At 55.0% G+C, this 20,810-nt stretch overlaps 7 protein-coding genes across 7 annotated transcripts; 4 read left to right on the top strand and 3 right to left on the bottom strand.

Moving 5' to 3' along the window:
- Positions 1–232: 232 nt before the first annotated feature.
- On the bottom strand, positions 233–1,394 carry B0H18DRAFT_1033569 (uncharacterized protein). Its single transcript, XM_048030190.1, is given in 5 exon segments — positions 233–637; positions 681–682; positions 695–790; positions 852–1,214; positions 1,267–1,394. The coding sequence occupies 4 exon segments, from the start codon at positions 1,092–1,094 to the stop codon at positions 625–627; spliced, it is 354 nt and encodes a 117-aa protein (XP_047888504.1). The 5' UTR covers positions 1,095–1,214; positions 1,267–1,394; the 3' UTR covers positions 233–624.
- B0H18DRAFT_1033562 (uncharacterized protein) lies at positions 1,395–2,408 on the top strand. The gene is made up of 4 exons (XM_048030189.1): positions 1,395–1,652; positions 1,711–1,807; positions 1,871–1,935; positions 1,995–2,408. The coding sequence occupies exons 1-4, from the start codon at positions 1,496–1,498 to the stop codon at positions 2,255–2,257; spliced, it is 582 nt and encodes a 193-aa protein (XP_047888503.1). The 5' UTR covers positions 1,395–1,495; the 3' UTR covers positions 2,258–2,408.
- A 703-nt stretch (positions 2,409–3,111) lies between these two features.
- B0H18DRAFT_1087011 (uncharacterized protein) lies at positions 3,112–6,912 on the bottom strand (the record flags this gene model as incomplete). The annotated part of the gene is made up of 5 exons (XM_048032125.1): positions 3,112–4,869; positions 4,930–5,283; positions 5,325–5,448; positions 5,504–6,182; positions 6,234–6,912. 5 exons carry the CDS (start codon positions 6,910–6,912, stop codon positions 3,112–3,114), a joined length of 3,594 nt encoding a protein of 1,197 aa, XP_047888502.1.
- Positions 6,913–8,307: 1,395 nt separating this feature from the next.
- B0H18DRAFT_1033546 (spindle assembly checkpoint component Mad1) lies at positions 8,308–11,319 on the bottom strand. The gene is made up of 7 exons (XM_048030188.1): positions 11,151–11,319; positions 10,822–11,066; positions 10,172–10,710; positions 9,826–10,120; positions 9,523–9,760; positions 9,048–9,466; positions 8,308–8,992 (listed from the first exon to the last, which is right to left on the bottom strand). The coding sequence occupies exons 1-7, from the start codon at positions 11,257–11,259 to the stop codon at positions 8,657–8,659; spliced, it is 2,181 nt and encodes a 726-aa protein (XP_047888501.1). The 5' UTR covers positions 11,260–11,319; the 3' UTR covers positions 8,308–8,656.
- Positions 11,320–11,547: 228 nt separating this feature from the next.
- B0H18DRAFT_1123433 (MAGE family-domain-containing protein) lies at positions 11,548–12,981 on the top strand (the record flags this gene model as incomplete). Its single annotated transcript, XM_048034690.1, has 3 exons — positions 11,548–11,836; positions 11,930–12,469; positions 12,518–12,981. 3 exons carry the CDS (start codon positions 11,548–11,550, stop codon positions 12,979–12,981), a joined length of 1,293 nt encoding a protein of 430 aa, XP_047888500.1.
- A 1,504-nt stretch (positions 12,982–14,485) lies between these two features.
- Positions 14,486–16,608, top strand: B0H18DRAFT_1200507 (uncharacterized protein; the record flags this gene model as incomplete). Its single annotated transcript, XM_048036116.1, has 9 exons — positions 14,486–14,885; positions 14,941–15,184; positions 15,241–15,361; positions 15,414–15,716; positions 15,796–16,008; positions 16,076–16,183; positions 16,240–16,352; positions 16,406–16,474; positions 16,536–16,608. The coding sequence occupies exons 1-9, from the start codon at positions 14,630–14,632 to the stop codon at positions 16,606–16,608; spliced, it is 1,500 nt and encodes a 499-aa protein (XP_047888499.1). The 5' UTR covers positions 14,486–14,629.
- Positions 16,609–17,827: 1,219 nt separating this feature from the next.
- B0H18DRAFT_1033526 (uncharacterized protein) lies at positions 17,828–20,386 on the top strand. The gene is made up of 12 exons (XM_048030187.1): positions 17,828–18,001; positions 18,057–18,121; positions 18,180–18,427; positions 18,493–18,736; positions 18,793–18,913; positions 18,977–19,279; positions 19,342–19,566; positions 19,624–19,731; positions 19,792–19,904; positions 19,969–20,037; positions 20,103–20,171; positions 20,233–20,386. The coding sequence occupies exons 2-12, from the start codon at positions 18,099–18,101 to the stop codon at positions 20,243–20,245; spliced, it is 1,536 nt and encodes a 511-aa protein (XP_047888498.1). The 5' UTR covers positions 17,828–18,001; positions 18,057–18,098; the 3' UTR covers positions 20,246–20,386.
- The last annotated feature ends 424 nt before the right edge of the window (positions 20,387–20,810 follow it).

Genomic DNA, 20,810 nt, shown 5'->3' with positions numbered 1-20,810 from the left:
TCGAGGCCGCCAAGAGCGAGTAGATTCTAGTTGCTGATTATTCGGAAAAACTGGACAGTTGCCGTGTCTAATCGATGCACGGCCGTCCACAGCAGGCTGAAGCCACACAACAAAGTATGCGACACTTCACACCTTGAACACGCACGTACGCAGAGTGCTAGCAACCTGCGACCCCTGCGTGAGAGCGTGCCGCAAGGGTGGAGCGCAACTCTAATTCCTTACCAAGAGTGGCGAATCAGCACACAGAGTCCGGTGCACGCCACTTCGAGGGTCGAGCATAAAGAACGGGTCATCTGCAACGTTGTTCGTGATGTGTGGCCGAGAAGCACTTCTCTATGAGGAAAACACAGTGCGAAGTCCGCGTTGACGACATACTGCACTGTATTGCATCCGTGCCCAGGTTCGCCGTGAGTCTATCGCTCCTGATCGTGTGTGTCGTAGCCAAACACGGTGCGCAGATCCTACGTTGCCGATAACTTCAGTGATTGTAAGAATGCACGCATCCTTAGGAAAGACTACGCGTTTCCGCACGGCCCGTCGCTGCCGTCGTGATGGGTGCGGCGACTTCATTGCATGGGATTATCCCCAACACGATGCGCTCATAGAGCCTTCGAGAATAAGAGATCACTGTGACACTTCCTGTGCCAACATTGATCAGCTTGAGCGGGACACGAGATGTTGTTCTCAATAATACAAGAATTGCCATTGAATGGGCATCGCACCCACACCAGAGCACTTTCATTCGGCTTGTTACGTCGTAACATTTCTTCTGGAGTGTGGTAGATGAGGTCTGGCAATTGAGGCGACGTAATATCAGATTTCGGCGAACTGCTCTTCTGAGAAATACAGACCTTCACGCTGCGATCACTCGGCCTGAGCCGCAGCAGTCGCATGCCAGAGTAGAACGTGTCCAAGGGAGGCGGTGACGTTGCCGTCTGTAGCTCCGGGTTTCTCGCGAGAAGACTGCGACCTAGACAGGTCACAGACGGAAAGTTCCCTGTCAAGTGACCAGTCAGCCATACAACGAACCACAGAAGCCAATTGCGACATGTCGGCAATGTTGAAACCAGAATTTCGAGGGCTGTCGGGGACATGGTACTAAGTAGCAATCACGGCACTGGCTAAGCAATGCACCCTGGGACCACTTACGCCAAAAGTGTGACCGTCTGTGCTGCTTTCGGCCAATATATGCGGGGCCTAATATGTATTCATCGCTAAGGGAATTCGAACCGCCACACATAGTGTGTGTCTCGGCGACGTATGTACCTGTCAACTTGGCATCTGCACATGAGCTTAAGCCAAGCTCAGCCTCGGTGCTTGCTGAGCCAGTAGAAAAGAGTCTACTGCAAATTCGTAACGAAGAGCATAAAGCAGCCATCCGTGAGAGGATTTGAGCAGAGGAGAATGCATCGACGTTGCATGACAGTCGTCTCTGGTCACTGAGTATAGTTGCCATTTTGAGAAGAGGTGGCTAGGATCACGTGCGACGGCGCTGATGCGCTTTCCATGGCAGCGGAAGCGCCGGTCTACGCACTGCTATGCCGGGCTAGGGCCCCACGGGCCAAACACCACGTCTTGTCTCATACCTTCACCAACGACCCCTCCCTCCTCACGATCTTCCCCGACATTTTCTTCATCTGTGATGTGTGCGTGTATGTATGGCTCCCGGAGCGGTACGAGGTTGCTGACTATCGTGGGCTGTGGGTGTAGCGAGTCACAATTCCCATGTTCTCCCGCTCCTGGCAGCGGCGTTGTTGTTTTTCTCGAATCTCCGAAGTGTGCGGGCACTATACTGTGTGGATACTGGGTGCGTCGTGATCTCATTCACTGTCGATCGCAGCTGTCTAACGCAGGTCATGATGATCATCAGACGCGGATTCCAGGAGTGTAGCGTCCTCTCTCCTAGCGCTCGCATCGGCATTGGCATTGCAATAGGCAAGCATTGTTCAAGGCGACCCATTTGAAGCATAATATAACCTCAATCTTTCCTTCAGCCGTTGCCGGTTTGCTCTTGATATTCTTTGTAGGCATTATGCGTCAACGCCGCATCAAGAGGAACAACATGGCCTACGTGAACAACAATATCGGGATGCAAGGCTCGCAGTACGCCGGGCCTCCAGGCTACTATCAATCGCAAGCATACGCCCCACAGTACCCGCAGTACCCGCCACCGACGCATAATAACGGGTGGGATCCGCACACTGGCTTTGCCCCCGTATGTCTTTGTCCTGTCTCCTGCTATCTGTCGCTTATCTGACAACGGACTCGGTACAGCCTTACCAGACGCAGCCTCCCCAGTACACCCCACCTCCGGGTCCTCCGCCAGTCGTGTCGGACAAGACTCGGCCGTTGAGCGGAGTGTAATCCCCAAGTAATGCCGCTGCCCCATCTTTGTGCTCTGTATCTCCACCCATCTCAGTGTTTCTTTATGGACTGGAAAACACTGGATGTAGCCATCACTGTACTGTACTAACACGGAATACGATCCACACTAATGGTCTGCAGGCTGACAGTTGTGCACGTCCCTGCACATCCTCGCAGCTTCCTTCTTTGCTTCAACTTGGCCCGTACGGTACAGGCTATTGCACTTCACTCACGTTGGCCCCAGTATCGTTTCTATATATCATACTGTAATCCCATTGCCCACTTAGCAATAGATACTGACTACGTGTTTCCAACAACCTGATGCATGACGAAGAAAGCATAAAGAACACTAGAATGCTGTAGATACGTGATATCAGCCAACCTCAAAAAAGTAGGACGGCGTATGGTATCGCACTAAAGAACACGGCCATCGCGACCTATGCGTACTAAGTACTGGCTAGACATGGCCGAGTCATGGATGGACGCTACGGATAGAGACAAGGGATTGGAGGGCACGGACTAACTGCGCAAGCCGTTAGGGTAACAAGAAAGCAATGCACGATAAGAGAGGCAGGAGACGCGGGTTGTAGGTAAAATATGTACGATGTACGAGTGTCTCTGCGGCGCGCGTCCAGCGGGCCTGTACATATGGTACAGGCGAAAACAGTGAGCGAACGGAGTACATACACGCCAGCTGCCGGGGCCCTAGTAGAAACGGAGATGAAGGCCTACCAGCACGCCGGAACTCTAATCCTCCTCTTCCTCCTCCTCCAGCACGTTATGCAACGGTGCACCGTGGATATAACGCACCGGAAGGTTGGGTTCCGGAATCTCTTCAAGGATAGACTCCACATCTGACTCTGATGGTTCCGCAGTGGGTTTAGGAGCGGCGGGGGCCGTAGGGGTCGTCGGTTCATCAGGTATCTTGCCTCCGGGAACGGCGGGCGGGGCAGCACCAACAGGCAGCTTGGGGTTCTGTGGCAACGAGACGGAGCGCAGCGGCAACTTGGACGGGGCGGCAGCAGATCCTGGAGTGGTCTTCTCGCGTTCGCGATACATCTCAATGAGGGAAGCCGTCTTGCTCTTCGCGGCGTCTGCAGCTGTTCCTGGGGTAGCAACAGGAATAGCACGTGGAGGGCGGGGCGGAGCTGGTGAGGTGGGAACATTGGGCGAGGGAGGGCTCATGGCAACGTACGCAGGCCTCCTAATCTCCTGCCCACCGCTATCCGACAGGTCCACCTGCGAGTTGCTAGGCGTCGTCTCGTACTCCGCCTCCGATATGTACGAATCCGACATTGCGTCGCCACGACGCACCCCATTGAGCCGAGGGCGCGTCGGCGATTCGTCGAACTGGCCATATGAGTCAGTGGAGAAGGCATCGCTGTCGTACGACTGCCGCTCATGCGACTGACCATCGATCGAGCGCGGCGGACGCCTATCGGGGTGGAGATCGAAGTACGTTGGTCGCCGTTGACGAGGTCTCGGCTCCTCTTCGGTCTCATCATCGGTGAACAGGTAGGAATCTCTTTCTTGTAGACCAATGGAGTGCTGGACGACGGAGCCGTCCATAGTGGTAGTATCGCCATCATCGTCGCGGTCCCTCTGCCGCATTGACACAGGCTCCATGCTCATATCCTCGTCGTCGGAGAAGGGTTGTCCACGTACGGCAGCCAACACTTCGGACAGCTCCTGGCTCGCCAGCTCCGGATCCGAGCGCCGGCTCCTGAGCCTCTGTCCATTGCGCAGCTCCGCGTCCTGACTCGCCATCCGACGGTTGTTATTCGCGACGAGGATATCCACCCACGCGTCATCCCGCGAGCGCCGCCGGCCGTGCTTGTCGCGACCGCCATCAAGCAGGTCATCGTCGGAGAAGCTGGTCAGACGTGCGTCAAAGTCGATACTCTCGTATTCGGCTGGAGGTAATCCCGACCTTCGTGCTCCGCCTGGACTAACAGGCAGCCCCGTCGGAAGCCTAAACCGCGACGTACGCCGGTGTATCTGGGTGGCGATGTCCAGGGCATCATGTCGTTTCGGCCGGGGGTTTGGAGTGGCCTCGAGCCGTATCGTAGGTTGGGGAAGGGTCGCCGCCGGAGTAGGGGAAGGAGCAACAGAGTTGGGTGAGGCGAGCGTACTAGGAGAAGCGACCGCGCTGGGAGAAGTTACGTTTCGAGACTCGGCGGGACGTGCAAGAGAGATAACCTTCGTTGCAGTGCCATTCTGGCGGAGCAAACCCTCGAACTCGACTTCGCGGTACGACGGACTGCTCGGTACGTGCCCGACAACATAGGGACGACCATTGAGCGTTGCGGCAGGTTTCCACTGCTTGGACTTTGAGCCGTTGCCGAAGAATGAAGGCATCCGCCGTCGCGCGCGCCCTGACGACGCTAGCTGCTGCCTATACTCAAGGGGGACAAATTCTTCAAAGAGAAACATAGTAGACGATGTGCGGGGATCAGCGGTACCCGAGACCGTAGATTTTGACATCGGAAGTGACTTGAACTCCACCTGTATGAACGGCCGATCAACTCTGTCACACTTCCATGAGGCTCATATATGATCACTCACCAAAGCCCAGTTACACTCTCGATCAACCTCTTCACATCTCTCAATGTCCAACCAACCTCCGCCGTACACGAGGTCGCAGAACACGTCAACGAATGCCTCCTCGACGACCTCCTCTGAGCCGAGCACAGGCTCCGTATCCCAGCCGAACGACGGTAGCGCCTTCTGCGCCTTCTTCAGCTTCCGATGTATCTCCACCGAATGCGCGGGCCAGGAGTTAACTGTATTTGTGACGGGCGTACTGAACTGGAGCGTGGCGTTGAGAGGTGCATCTGTCCTCGAGAAGCCCGACGAGGAGAAGTCCTGCCAGGTCAGGGTGGCTCGTTTCGCGGCGCGTGCCTGTGAAGAGCCCACCATCTATGAATTGTTAATCTGTGGTGCATCTCAGGAGCACTCACCGCCCGGGCGCCTTCCGTCAGGTCGAACTGCAGCTTCTTGCCATCCGCCACGTCGCCGAAGCCCATGGCCTCGAACTCGCCCCACTTGAGGTCTGTCAGGCTGCGGAAGCGGTCTTCGTCCATGCTGGACATCGCCGACGATGCGGAGGATACCGAAGAAGACAGCGACGGGCGCTCACGAGGACGAAGTCGATCCGGCTCCCGTGGCGGGATGGAAGTTCGGCGCGAGGTCCATTCGCTTGCGGTACGCGTCCGAGTAGCGTGGCGGCAGCTTCAGCGTCGGCGGCGCGACGCGTTCCCATTCCCTCGACCCCACGAACGCGCGCTCCGCCATGTTGGATGTTGGCCCACGCGGGCGCTGCGCCCAGCTCGCCGCCGTCTTGACGAGGTCGGGCGAGTACATTCGCACGTTCCGCCGCACGGCCACGACGCGCACCGTACGCGCGCCCCGCCGCGGCTCCGGCCGTCGGTCCAGCTTCCCGATCGCGGGCAGCATCGCAGGGTAGCCCTGGATCCACGCCTTCAGCCGCGTCGGCACGCCCATGAGCGGCGCCGCGCTCGCGCCCGAGCCGGGCTTCGGAGCGTCTTGCCAGCGGATGAACGCCAGTATGAGGTGCTCTGTCGCCGTCGTCACGCGTGAGTACGCGACGTACGCCTGGTGAAACGAGAGCGTCGATGGACCGAGGCCGAACAGCAGCGGTCCGAATAGCGGCGAGAGCGTAGGCGGCGTGTGCCCGGACGACCCTGAATGTGCGATGAACCGCGAGAGCAGCGTCAGCAGCCCGACGATGATCGAGCGCACGAGCGGTGCGAGCGGTGCGAGGAACGCCGCAAAGTGCGACTCTGGGTAGCTGTGCGCTGTGCTCTCTCCCGTTCAGCGCGCGGCAGATTCGACAGCAATGCACGCACCTAGTTCCGCGTCCCGCCACTCGAGGTAGTTTTCGTACGAGACAACCCCACGCACCTCCTGGCCCTTCATGATGCGGATAACGCGCGCAAGCCCCCACCGCAGGCACATCCCCAGCTCCTGCGGCCCCGCCAGCCGCGCCTCCTCGTGCCACTGGTGGTCCGCCTCGGGCGACGCCTTGCTGCATGTGCGCACGAACGCGCGGATCAGCCGCTTGACGGAGTTGGACGACACGTCCAGCGCGAGTGCGGAGAAGATGAACGGCGTCGTCAGGCCGCGCAGCGCGAGCTCGTTGCCGACGACGTCCACCAGCCGCGCGACCTCTTCGAGGCCGAGCACGACGTGGCGCTGGTAGGACAGGTGGCCGTAGTCGTGGCCCTTCTGCTGCTCGAACGCGGGCTGGTCCGCGGTCGCCTCGAAGCGCGGCGGGTCGAGGCTGAGCGGCAGGAACGTGCCATCGGGGACGGCATACTCGGGGCTGTCGGGCTCTGCGGCGGATGCGGTGCGCGCCCTGCCCTTGTCCTTGCCGTCCTTCTTGTCCTTCTTGCCCGGGGCGGGAGAGGCGGTGAGGCCGCGGGCGGAGCCTCTGCTGTTGACCCTCCCAAACTCGTCGGGGGTGGTAGTGTCGACCGACTTCTTGGGCGTAGAGATTGTGCGTGCACGAGAGAATATGCTGTGCATGAAGCGAGAGAGCGACTAGGGAGAGGAGGGAGCTTGAGACGACGAGAGGACGTTCGGTCGCCCGGACAACAGCAGATTTCGGATCTGCCACAGGTTTTGCTTGATCGTCAGGGTGGAACTGAACAGCCAGGAAGAGAGTGAGAATATCGCAACGACCAGAAGGTTAGAAATAACCAGGCCAGAAGAAACCCATTCAAGAAGTGGAATGAAGTGTCGGATAGCCTGAGAACAACCTGGGAACCGATCAGAGCGTGCGCTTGCAGTTGCACGCCCCGACACAACATTTGTACATGTTTGTTCCCTTCATCATTGGTTTTCTGCTGGAGAAATCAAATACTGAGACATATCGAATGCTTGAGAGGTAAGATGTAAAACACACCAGTTGCAGTAGTAAGTACCAGGGTCTTGAACAGCCTTCACTTAACAATTGCTTTGTAAGGAAATCTCTTCCCACACTTAGACTCTCCACTAGTAGTCCATTTATCTGGGTGAATATGACTTGATATTTTTGACCACCACTCAATTGGACAGTAGTTTCAATGGACTTATTCAGTCAGTTATTTAGAATTACTGTCAGAGCCAACACTATGACTGGTATTTAAGATAGGCTGAGATTTATTGGCTTGGCAATAGTGCTAGCAAGGATCCAGTGTCCTGCTCAGCAAATAGTGGCAGTACAGAGACAAGATGTACATGCTTCCAGTCAGGCAGCTCCAGCCTTAGATACCTCAGAATATGAGAATCTGGGGCAAGGAAAATACCCAATGACTGATACTCAGTTGTAGAAAATGCTTTCCCTGTGGAACCTAGTACTGTGCTAGTGCCATATGATTATGTTGTTCCTACCTCATGTGATCATCTAATGCCACAATTCATTCAGTCTGACAATCTGAGCAATGCCCAAGTTATCATTGCATGTGGTGTGGCATGTAGAACAAAATCATACACACTTCTAAAATGCACACTCCCTCTTCCACAACTTAAGTATCATCACTTGAGTCCAGTTTGAGTCCAGGATGAAAGCATCTGCACAAAGAACACTCTATTTGTCATCTTGAGCATTAGTACTTTTTATGCACAAATGTGATTGTAAGACTGACACTCAAGCCTCAAGGATGCCAGCCTTCAATATCTCTCAAGGAACACTGTAGTCAGAATTTGATCTCACACCAATATTCCTTTGCATGATGCCATGACTCCAAAATATAAACCTATTGGATGATAGGTGAATTTCACAAACTGTGGTATTTCAAAATAAGATAGGATTGTAAACAAGGTTGGGAGTGCCCCATTGTGGGAATTTAGAAGACAGTAATTGACACTTAGGTGGTGAGCAGCACTGAAGCTGACACCAGCTTGCATGCCATAACTCTACACAAATTTTCCAACACTTCAGAATATCAACAAAGACTTGCTAACAACTGAGTTGATGAATGGGAGTACTCATTTCTTATCTACTAGGGTATCTGCAAGGTAGCCAATATTTACCAGGCTAGCACAAGGTATGCAAGTATAGGGTCAAGATCATGAGTAACATGCAATAGCTTCACCATTTCCATGACACCATGGAGCATTGATTTATGAAGCTGCAGAAGTTGCCTTACTAGCTCACTGTAAGTGGCAGCTGTTAAGTGGTCAGCAACATCAGCACAAATCCTGATGTTGCATTCAGTATAACAGCAGCTGGGACTTTTGTACAGGAACAGGAAAACAAATACCAAAATAAGACACACCGATAGTACTCCTACCGGTTTCCTCTCTCCATCTCTATCTTATGCTTCTCGTAGCATTCTAATGTCACGCTCGCCAAGAATCCCGGTATGCACTGCTCTTGCTCGACCCAATACCGCATAAGCTGCGGCAAGTCTTCCGGTCCGCCGTCACCTTGAGCGACGAGCTGCATTCGCATCCCACCGGCACCGTCGTTGCCCCCTGCGGGTCCGGTCGGCTGGAAGACAAACGCTGCGTTGAGATCGAAGTGCGACGTGACACGCACTTGGCCATTCGGGTAGAAAGCGAGCTTCACGCCGAGGATGGAAGCGACGGCGTCCCGGAACTCGGCCGACTTCGACTGGAAGATCTGAGGGCCAAGTTGAGTCCGAGCCCGACTGGAAAAGCAAAGCAAAGTAATTCACCTGCTGCAGCCTCAATAGTCTCTTCTCCCTCTGTTTCAGCTCTTCCTCAAGGCGCATCTTCTCTCTGTTAGCAACCTCCCAGCTCTCCCTCGGGACCATCCCTTCCAACGCTGCAGCTTCTCCCGTGCCACCGTTCGTCGAGCTCCTAGCCCCCATCTGCCCGCCCACTCGCGACCCCGCATCTTCGAGCTCCTTCAATCGCTTCATCAGCGCTTCGTTCTCCTTCTTCAGCCGATCCATCGCCGCTTGACTCATATCTGCCCACTGCTGCGCGGGGTTTTCACGCAAGCTCAGCACGCGAACCCCAGGTGGGAGGTGCCGCCCCGCCCCGATCTCCCCGCGAAGCTCGAACAGCGTCTGTTCGAGGTTCTCGACTTGCTCCTCGTGCGCCGTGGACATTTCCTCGGCCTTCTCCAGTGCTGGACATCATTCTAATATCAGCACATGTGAGCGATCGTGAGAGACGAATACGTACCGGCTTGGAGCAGCTCCTTCGATGCACGTTCAGCCTCGAGCTCTTCTTGTAGCCGCTGCAATGCGGCACTCCCGCCTTTGACAGCGCCGGCCTTGCTAAGCGCGTCGAGCTCATGCTGGAGCTCATGCACGGTAGCCTTGTAGTCAGCTACAAGGGACTCGAGGTGTTCCAAACGCTCAGAGGTCATTTCATCGAGGTCGACGCCATTCTGCGCGGACTCCTCCGCCGTAAAACTAGCCTGCAACAGTGAGCAATGACGGTCAGAGACTGCGAGGAAGACTCGGAATGGCAGCAACCACGCACCACCATGGCCTGAAGGAAAGAGACTTCTCTCTCTGCAAGCTCTTTCTCGCGCTCTTTACGCGCCACTTCAGCCTTGAGCGTGCGTGCATCTGCCTGGAGAGCCTCTACCGAAGCTTCAGTCTCATGGATGCGTTGATCTGCATCTGCGATCTCAGCCTCACGCCGCTTCAGCGTCGCAGTCGTCGATCCGTGCTCTTCCAAGAGACGTGCATAGTTCAGACGTAGATCAGCAAGTGCTTTTGTGATGCCCACTGGTGTCTTGGAGGGAGTTGAGGGCTGAGCATTGTCTGAGGCCCTGCAACGACCTCATGAGCGGAGTCACCAACGATCCTGAATACCTACGCACCACGTCTCTCGCTCGCGCCGCGCCGCGTCCAACTCGGCCTCAAGTCTTACGACCTTCTCGCGGAGCTCCTCCGCACCCTGTGCCTTTCTCTCCAGCGCGCGCTTCTGCTCCTTCAGCACCTCGACACTCGCATGACGCTCGCGTAGCGCAGCAAGTTCTGCGTTCATCTTCATGTTCGCCGCCTCGAGAGCGCGCATATATTCCGCCTGCCGGCTCAGCTCTCCGCGTACGACCGCCCATGTCTCCTCGTCAGCTGCCTTCTGCGTGAAGCTCTCATTGGCCGCGCTCGCTTCGTCAAGCTCGCTCCGCAATGCCTCCAGCGCGTGCGAACGTTCCTCTGCGATCTGCCGATATTCGGTGAGCTCTTCATGAAGAAGCGAGACTTGTCGCGTGAGGGTAGTGATTTGTGACTTCTGCGCCGAGAGGGTTTGGGCGGTCGAACGCGAGAGTGAGTCGTGTTCATCCGTTAGTTCGTCATGTTGTTCACGGAGGGCGGAGAGCGAAGAACGCAATGCGCGTAGCTCGGCGTCCGCTTTACGCTGTTATCGGCAAGAACTGAGTTAGATTGTGTTATTCATATGGTGAGAATGTGACAGTTAAAGAGGCGACCATGCCACACGGTAGGGGGTAATGAATGGTATGCGACAAACCTTCTCTTCAGCACGCTCGGCACGCTCACGTTCTTTCTCCTCGCGTTCTTCTGTTTCTCGCCCAGCAAGCCACCTACGATCGCCCTCCAGGCGATCGATGACCACGTCCTTCTCACGTAGCTTCGTCTCGAGCTCAGCACGCGCCGTTTGCGCGGCCATGAGCTGCCGCTCTAGTGAGGCGTGTGCGAGGTGCGAGGCGAACGTCTGCGTGCGCTGCTGTCGTTTTGCAGTAGATAGTTGCGGATCTGGCATGGTGGGAGATGGGAGACCCGTTGGTGGGAAGCCAAGACGTTAGTGCTCGAACAAAGCAACATGCGAGTGGCACTTACCGCGCTCGAGCTCGGCCGCAAGGGAATCGCGCTTCATTGTCTGCGAGCGAGATAAGGACGTAGGCAACCGGCTGAGTTTGCTCACAGGCGTAGTAAACTTGTCCGCCATGCCGTGGAGTTATGTAAGGCGTGCAGCAGTGACGAGAATGTCCGATTCAGTGTCGAGGACAAGCAGCTCGAGCCCCGCCGCCACCGCGGCGGCGTTGTTGCAGGTGAATCACGTGCGCAGGATTCTTACCGGCAGCGAGCGCCTAACGCGCCTGTGGCACCCGTGTAACCGCGCTTGTCTTCTACCTCGACACCGCGACCTCGACGCGTACGAATCTGATTGCCGACTTTGTTCCAGCCTTCTGGAGAGTATCTCCGCGCTATACTACTTGACTTTGAACCATCACACATGGCCCGTGCTACCCGCTCTCAGCCTCAGCCCTCACAGTCTCAGCCGCGACATCGCGTAGGGCGCGCAACAAATGGCCGTTCGCAGCCTGTCGACGACGGTTATGACGACGACAAGGACGATGATGTTGATGCGGGAGACTACGACGATGGAATGGACGTTGACGATGAGGGAAGAGGAGACGATTCTCAGAAAGAGCTGGAGCGCAAGGCAGGCGATCTTGCGCGGTTGGCGCTCTTCGCAGAAAGCAGACGCGTGCCGTTGAAAAGAGACGAAATCTCCAAGAAAGGTGAGATGCCATGAATCACTTAACTTTTAAAGCATTACCTTCGAGATGTCTTCCCGCGCCATCAAATCCAGCTCTTGGATGTATCATGTCCAGACTGTGCTAACATACTGCGGCTATTCAGTCCTGGGTTCGAGTTCAAGGCAATTTGGCCTCGTTTTCGACAGAGCCAGGAAATTCTTCGCAAGACGTTTGGCATAGAGATGGGCGAGCTCCAAACCCGCGCCGCTCTCGCCCAAGATGCCGACGAACCCGAGCCCACGCAGGCAGCAAACGGGGCAAACGGGGTGAACGGGGCCGAAGCGGGTAAGAAAGGCAAGAAAACAGCGGGGGCTGGTAAGCGTGCCCCCGCAGGTGGCGCAAAGACGTACATCCTCCGCTCAGTCCTCGACCCGGCCATCATCGCGCAGGCCAACGCGCCCGATCGCGAACTCCGCCGGCTCGAATCGACGCGTGCGAACATCACGAACGAGGACTTTGCGGCCTTGTACGATGTCGAAGACGAAGATGACGACGCGTCCGTACGGGTCACAGGAAGCGTGCTCGGCTGGGAGCGGAGCGACGAGGTCGCGAGCATAGGCGTGTTGTATATCGTGCTCTCGCTTATTCTCGTGGATAGCAGGATCGTGCGAGACCGTAGGTCGCACTCTTACTCGGTTTGCTTCGTCACTAATAGGTCTATAGACGAAATGCGGCAGTTACTGAAACGCCTGAGGCTCGGTTCCGGCACACAGATGCCACTGAGCGCACGCTCAACTGCCTCGCTCTCAGTCGACCAGCTTCTATCTACTTGGGTTCGCCAAGGCTACCTCGACCGGCAGCGTGTTGGCGAACCGGGCAAGGGAAAGCGTGGGCGGGGCGGGGTGCCCGCAGCCTCCCAAGTCCCAAACGGCAACGCGACGAACGAGGAGCAGTGGGAGTGGCGCTGGGGCCCGCGTGCGCACGCTGAAGTCAGCGAGAAGGCCATGGCCCGATTCGTTGCGGAATTCATGGTGGATATGGAATTAAAGGGCGCCGCAGCGGAGAGTGATGAGGATGCAGAAGATGAGGATGCAGGAAGGGGTGAAGATTGGCGGAAGAGGGTGGAGAGGGTGTACAATGGGGTCGAGCGGGCTGCAGCCGGAGCAGCCCTTCAAGGCATCAAATAGAGAAGACTTCGTACATAGTTAGTTTGTGTTTCTGGCTGTTGTTTTCCACCTTTGTGTGCTTATGATCTTCCCTTCAAAGATGAGTGTATACGTACAGCGTTACTGCTTGTAAAGTTACATACAGTGTTCTTTTTCCCCGCTCAAACTCGCTGGTGCTTCGCCAGTGATTATGTAAGCCAACCGTTCAAACGTTCAGTACTTCAGTAGTCACTCGTAGTGGCAGTCGTGCACACCTCTACTTGAGTCTACTTGGCAAGAATATACTACTTGGGGGTCGAGGCTTCACGAACATCGGGACCGCAGGCCTGAGCGCTCCGGTTGCCTTCAGACCTGGACGTAGGCAGCACTGAGCTGCAGCAATCTGGCTCACCGATACCTCCGTGGTTGATACAGGGCCGCCCCATGAACGTCTTTTTACCTACCCTATAGGCTGTCCTGGCGACCCATCTTCTAAGCTAGTGCACAACGCGAGAATGTATAGTACGACCTGGCACCTACCGTGACGCATACAAACCCCAAGTACAAGACCACGCCGAACGCGTCTACCCAGTGGGTACCGCACATAGGAAAGGGAGGGAAAGAGGGAGCCGGGCGTGGTTAGGACGGGGGACATAAACCAGAACTCGATGGACGTAATTTCGACTACATCGAGGTTGGCACCCTGGCCCCGACACGTTCATGCGAGGTCTCTCTAAGGGTGAGTAGATATCGTCGGTGCGTAATTATGACTATACTTATGTGGAAGTAGGACAATTTGTCAAGGCACTGAGACATCAACGCAAGAGTGGTAAGTTATGCACTTTCAGTGATGATACCGACTCTGCACTAATATTACTGGCATAAATCTTGCCTCATGAGTGTGGAGTGACCTGCATTTCCCGTTCACCGGCGCATCTTTAACACCACCATCTGCCATGGAATGGCAGCGGCAAAGTATGGCGAGCGTTTCCCCGACATGCGCTCCGCGCCATGATCACTCAGCAGGCGCATCGCCCACCGTCTCCCGTACGCAGTCCGGATCTTTCACCTCGGCCTACGCACGTTGACCAATATCCAATAGTCTTCATGTCAGTGTCTGTGGCCGGTGAACTGCCATCACGAGCGCGACACTATTGTTCAACCCCTCGGTCTTGAGTCGCCATCATCGTATAAGCGTCCCCTGTTCATGCAGGCCGAGTAGGGAGCACTACGCATTCGGAGCGCAGCCCGATGAGCAACTACGTCTCCGCTGACGATTGATTGTGAGCGTAGTACAGAGACGGTGGAGGACAGCCACCGCTGATTGACCGGCTCTCACTAGCTCTCCTACCGAATAGGCGCAGCGCTCTCCTTGCGGGTGAAACACGACAGCAGACGCGACCTTATATGTAGCGCAAGGTCAGTACATTATTGCGTTGAGGCAGTGTTGAAGGTTGACAGCTCAGTAGACGGTTAATCGCTTGGTCTTTGCCCATTTCCGGTGTCTTCGCATCAGCACGTCAGTGCATATCCTCGGGCAGAGTGCTGACGTGGCTGAGCATGTCTGTCTTAGACGGTCCACTCCCGCTGCCGCCGTAGTCAGCTTTGCTGCCAACATGAATGCGATGACTCACGCGAATGTATAAAGTCGGGTTGTCTTTACCCTCGATTCCCCAACTGGACACCAAATATGCTAAGACAGCTGCTGGCATCTTCCCTTCTCATTCTCTGTACTATCAAGAGTGTGTTGGGAGATTCTCCCTCCCTTCAGTCAATCCTCGGCAACGACGACCTCGAAGTCTATTTCCCGGGTCAGCCAGGCTACCAGAATGCCTCGCGGGCATTCAACCTTCGTCTTAACTTCAAGCCCGTCGCCGTTGCGTACCCAAACAGCACGGACCAGGTCGCCGAGCTGGTAAAGGTTGGCGCACTGCTCAATATCCCAGGTGAGTATCGATACATCTGCGTCGGCGAACGGGTTGTGCTCAACTGTGCCGATAGTCACTGCCCGTTCAGGCGGCCACTCCTACGCCGGTTATGGTCTCGGTGGCGCAAACGGCCACCTTGTAGTTGACCTCACTCAGATTAACGCCATTAGCGTAGACAACTCTACCGGGGTTGCCACCATTGGCACTGGAAATCGCCTTGGAGATATCGCCATCGCTCTTTTCAATCAGGCGGGGCGCGCTCTGCCCCATGGGACGTGTCCTTTGATTGGCATAGGCGGCCACGCGAGTTTCGGAGGGTGAATCTTCATACGAGTCGCCGCTCGCGCACGTACTCACTCACTCTGTTCTGCAGGTATGGTTTTACAAGCCGCCAATGGGGCCTCACGCTGGACAACGTCGTCGGTGCAACCGTCGTCCTTGCAAATGGGACGATCGTTGAGGCTTCAGCTTCGCAATACCCTGATCTATTCTGGGTACGCCTCTGCCTCCACATGTACATTATCATAATGCTGACTATTCTTCAAGGCCCTGCGTGGTGCGGGCCCTTCGTTCGGTATCGTCACTCAATTCCAATTCACTACTTACGTCGCCCCGGCGCAACCGACATTCTTCAGCTACTACTGGTCTCTCCCGCTGGATCAGGCTATCACAGGCATATCACTTTACCAGAATTTCTCTTTCTCGTCCTCGATTCCCAAAGAGATCGGATTTGAGATGGACCTCACGAAGGGCAGCAGCGAGGGAGAGATCTTGCTCAACCTGGTGGGATCATACTACGGCAGCCCGGATCAGTACAGCGCCGTCGTACAGCCATTCCTTGACGCCATGGTACGACCGCGCCATCATTCTCGCATTTGACGCTCTCGTTAACGGACCATTCACCTTTCGCGGCACACAGCCCAACCAGACGGCTCCGGCCCAGGTCAATGTGACGTCGTGGCTTGACAACCTAGTGCTTCTCGCTGGCAGCGCGATTGCCAGTACGCCTCAAAGCATCGCTGCCGAGAACAACACTTTCTATGCGAAGAGTCTCACAACGCCATCCGATGCGCCTATGTCGCAGGAGGCCATCACCGCACTTGCGAGCTGGATGTCCGTAGAAGGATGGTACACAGACACGGTGCGTCCTACCGGGGTGGCGGTGGCAGCCGCATCACATAGGAATCACTCACAGAGAACACAACCAGAATTGGTTCGTACAACTAGAGTTGTACGGCGGCAACTCTTCGCAGATCGACACAATCCCTTCGAACGCTACGGCGTACTTCAACCGACACGATTTGTGGACTATACAGGTGGGTGTGCGCTTACGGGCTGATGTCATGTCGCTCACTGTCAGCGTCCGTGGCAGTTCTACACCTCGAGTGCTGACGCCGAGCCGCCCTTCCCCAGAGAGGGCTTTGCGTTCCTTGATGGCCTCGTGGCTTCAATCACAGCCAACGAGCCGGAGAGCTACAACTATGGGTGGGTCATGAAGCTCTACTACCAGAGCAAACGTGTGATTGAATGATCGTTAGGGCATACCCTAACTACGTCGATCCACGCCTGCCTCCGAACGAATGGCACGCACTCTACTTCGGGTCCAAGTACGTACTTTAGCAGTTCAGCGTGCAGTTGCGGATTGCTCACATACGGTGCTCGATTTAGCTTCGAACGTCTCCAACAGATCAAGACGGAGGTCGACCCGACTGGAGTATTCACCTTCCCACAATCTATGTGAGTCAATGTACCCGGTTTCCGTCGTGTATGAACTGAACGTCGTATGTACTGTGCATCAGCCCCCCGTACGAGTCTTAGGCGTGATGAAACCGGTACATCAACCATTTGACACTGACTGAATGAGTCTGAATCTTGATGTAGTAGTGCGTATTACACATCCCCGATTTTCAAGGTCGTGGAACGTTTCTGTTGAGCTTTATCGTTGTTAGCGCTGAACGTTGATCTACGGAAATCGCGGTCCAAACCTTCTCTGCATTGCAGTCTCCCGACATGTATACATAAGCTCATGCATTCTAAGGTGAACGCTGCGATCTCGGGGCGCTTCTTATCTATGCAAATAGATCACGATGATGGGGTGCGCGTTCTCGCGTCGTTGCCCCCGCCTCCGATGTCCACCGCGGAGCTCATGATCACACGTGCATTGTTGATACTCATAGTGAGGTTGCAGCGAAGCCATGTGTCTACAGACGGCATTCATTCAAGATGACAATGCGATTGCTCTATGGCTCATTGGTCATCCCTGCCGCGTACTATCCCATGCCATTTAGCTCCGGCAAGCCATCATGTTCTGTACAGTGACAGTGAGTACGATCACCGAGGACCACTGTCCATTCCTACAGCCGTCCAAGCGTAGATCTTAGCATGGCTGTAGCCCATACTTGTGGTCCTACTTTGGGAGGCCGCATCGCACATGCGTATGATGTACGTGGCCTGCGGCGTTCACTGCATGATTACTGAACACATCCTCTATAGGGTCCCCTTTTCACTCAGCGTTATGGATAGTTTGTCATTGTGCGATCATGGGTCATTCCCGGTGAAATCTATGACTCGCCATAGTGGCATCATTGCCCTGGGATTCGTCCGACCCATGTCGGCTGTCATCTCCTTCTAATTAGGACCGACATCTTAATGCAAGGCTGCCATTGCCGCTGAGCAGGGCGAATCGTTCATTCATGGTGTCCGAGGCGCTCTTTTTCTTCATGTTGTGTGGCTGATTGAGAACTATCTTATCCAGTTAGCACCACGCTGCCTCCGCAAGGTGACGCCGCACGCGGCCCATATCCGAAAGGTTCAGTCTTAATCTCGATCATGTCCATCTTTCGTGCAGGTTCACATTCAGTTGCAGTATAGCATACACACACTTGAGTTGAGAGGCCCGCAAGATGCTGTTCTCACCGTTGAAGACACGTCTCGGTGGACATGAATGCTCGTCGGGCACTGGCAGTGCCTGTGCCACGTATCAGAAAATATCAGAAGGATCTCGGGGACTGTAGCCCAGAATAATGAAACTGGCTCGTGCCTATGGGAAAGGTAAGATTGCGGATGGGAAAGGACTCATTATCGGCTTCCGTGGGACAGTACTAAGACATCAATCCGTGACGTCGGATGATGAGGTAGTAAGGTCTGCTACTTGACTTCCTCTGAACATGTCGACCTGATCATTGACAGATTTCTAGACTCTATTGAGGACCATGTTGCGGAACGCGCGCAATGGCACAACATACAAGAACGACGTGTGTTGACCACTAGACTTCCCACAAGTCCCATGTTCATGATCAGGAACATGTTCAGACACTTGTCGGGCCTTTCATTCGGCCTTCTCTGCATCGCGAACACTGCTTTTGCGGACGTCTCACCCCTCCAGGCTGCCCTTGGTAGTGACGGTATCGAGGCGTACTTCGTTGATCAGCCGGAATATCAGAATGCTTCACAGCCATTCAACCTTCGTCTACCCTTCAAGCCCGCTGCGGTTGCGTACCCAAGTACTGTTGAGGAGGTCGCCAACGCAGTCAAGGCTGGTGCTCTGTTGAGCATAGCTGGTGAGTCTCCGGAGACCTCAGCCAGTGAAGGAGCGAGATACACTCAGCATGATCGACTCGGTTAGTCACCGCCCGCTCGGGCGGCCACTCTTATGCTGCCTACGGCCTTGGAGGCGCGGACGGACACCTGGTCGTCGACCTATCCAGGCTCAAGGACATTCATGTCGACAATTCCACTGGGATTGCCATTATTGGGACCGGCAATCGGCTTGGGGATGTCGCGATCAGTCTCTTTGATCAGGCGGGGTGTGCGCTTCCGCATGGGACGTGTCCCCTCGTCGGCATAGGCGGGCATGCGAGTTACGGAGGGTAAGCCATTCCTGTTTTCATGAAAGGTCTGGTTCATAGTGACCGTTGCATCATAGATATGGATTTACAAGTCGTCAGTGGGGCCTTACATTGGACACTGTTGTTGGCGCAACCGTCGTCCTCGCGAATGGGTCGATTGTTGAGGCTTCAGCTTCAAAACAACCTGACCTGTTTTGGGTGTGTATCGGGCTTCCTACTTCTATCTTCTAGCATTGTGCTGAACTATGGGTGTACTCACAGGCCCTGCGCGGTGCGGCACCTTCTTTCGGTATTGTAACGCATTTTCACTTCCAGACCTTCACTGCTCCGACGCAGCCGACGTACTTCAATTACTACTGGTCCCTACCGCTGGATGAAGCCATTGCGGCTATATCACTCTACCAGAGCTACTGCTTCTCTCCCGCAATTCCAAGGGAGATCGGGTTCGAGCTGAATTTGTTGAAGGGCAATAGCAAGGGCGAGATTCTGGTGAATTTTCAGGGATCTTACTATGGAAATCCGGACGACTACAGCGCCATCGTACAGCCATTTCTCTCTGCTATGGTAAGCGTACAGTGTTCGCATGATATATTCGCTGACCAAGTATCGTGCTATACACCCTGCAGCCGAATCAAACCTCTGAGCCGCAGGTTAATGTGACATCCTGGCTTGAAAACCTAGTCCTCCTCGCTGGCACTCCGCTCGCTAGTAACACTCCGACACTTCTTGCCACTGACCACGATACATTCTACACGAAGAGTCTCACGACGCCGTCCGACACGCCCATGTCGCAGGAGGCTATAGCGGCTCTGGCGAGCTGGATGTCCACCGAGGGGTGGTACACAAACACGGTGGGCGGCGCTGGCACTGGCAGCATTCGTGGCGCTTACGATGCATGGTACACGCAGAACTGGTTTGTCCAGCTAGAACTATACGGTGGTAGCTCTTCCCAGATCAGCATGATTTCCTCAAATTCGACGGCATACTTCAACCGCCAGAGTCTCTGGACCATACAGGTGCGCGCGCGCAACACTACTGATCATGCGTTTCGATGGTAACTTAGGTTTCGTCGATAGTTATACGCATCCAGTTCCGGCTATGTACCACCCTATCCACGAGAGGGCTTTGCGTTCGTTGACGGTCTCGTGGCTTCCATCACGGCCAACGAGCCGGACACGTATCATTATGGGTCAGTACTCGGTTAATTAGGAAGCCTTTCTTCCAAGTCGAAGGCGTGGTTGACAGGTGATCAGGGCGTATGCAAATTACATCGACCCGTGTCTACCTCCACACGAATGGCAGACACTCTATTTTGGGTCCAAGTACGTGTTCGACGTTTGCTATGTTGTCAAGCATTAATGAAACGTCGCGGTCTTTGGTGTCGAAGCTTCGATCGCCTGCGAAAGATTAAGACGGAGATAGACCCCAACGGTGTGTTCACCTTCCCACAATCTATGTGAGTGGACGTGCATTTTTGCTACCATTCCGTATTGACTGGTAGAGGATGTGTGCATTAGTCCACCGGTATGAGTTTTGCACGCCCGGGAAGCCAGTTGGATAACCAAAATGGGCGAGGACTCGGAGCATGATGCGCACACGTTCAATACACCGTCGACTTGCCATGAAGCTTGAAGACGAGCCGTACTGAATCATAGTGTACAGCAAGTGTCGAGTGTGATGTTCTGCTGAAAATTCAGCATCTCGGTGGGTCATAGCCGCTCGCCTGTTCCTGCTACCATCTTGTCAGTACGACTTCAGGCCTTCAGGTTGCTGTCTCGACCGACTGAGGGTGGAAGTTGCCAGTACTTGCCACTGCGATCGAAAGGGCATCTTACTATCTTATCACATTGCCGTATACGTCGGGGCCCGTCATGAATTTGAGGAGCGGCCCCTCGTCCAAGGCTCGTCCGATCCACCACGACCAGTTCTACGTTAACTCGACACTGTGGTTCATTTCCTTCCTATGCTGCGCTGGAAGATGCTGTTTCACGTTCAAAGCATGCATCCATGAACTTGCTGCCTCTCCGGCTTTCAGCAAAGATCACGGTGGCTACTGTAGCGAATAACGTATACGTGTTGCCACCGAGTGGCCGGA

The sequence above is a fragment of the Fomitopsis serialis genome (genome assembly GCF_022376445.1).
Source record: "Fomitopsis serialis strain Sig1Antser10 chromosome Unknown B0H18scaffold_98, whole genome shotgun sequence".
NCBI lineage: Eukaryota > Fungi > Basidiomycota > Agaricomycetes > Polyporales > Fomitopsidaceae > Fomitopsis > Fomitopsis serialis.
This window is presented reverse-complemented; position numbering and strand designations above follow the sequence as displayed.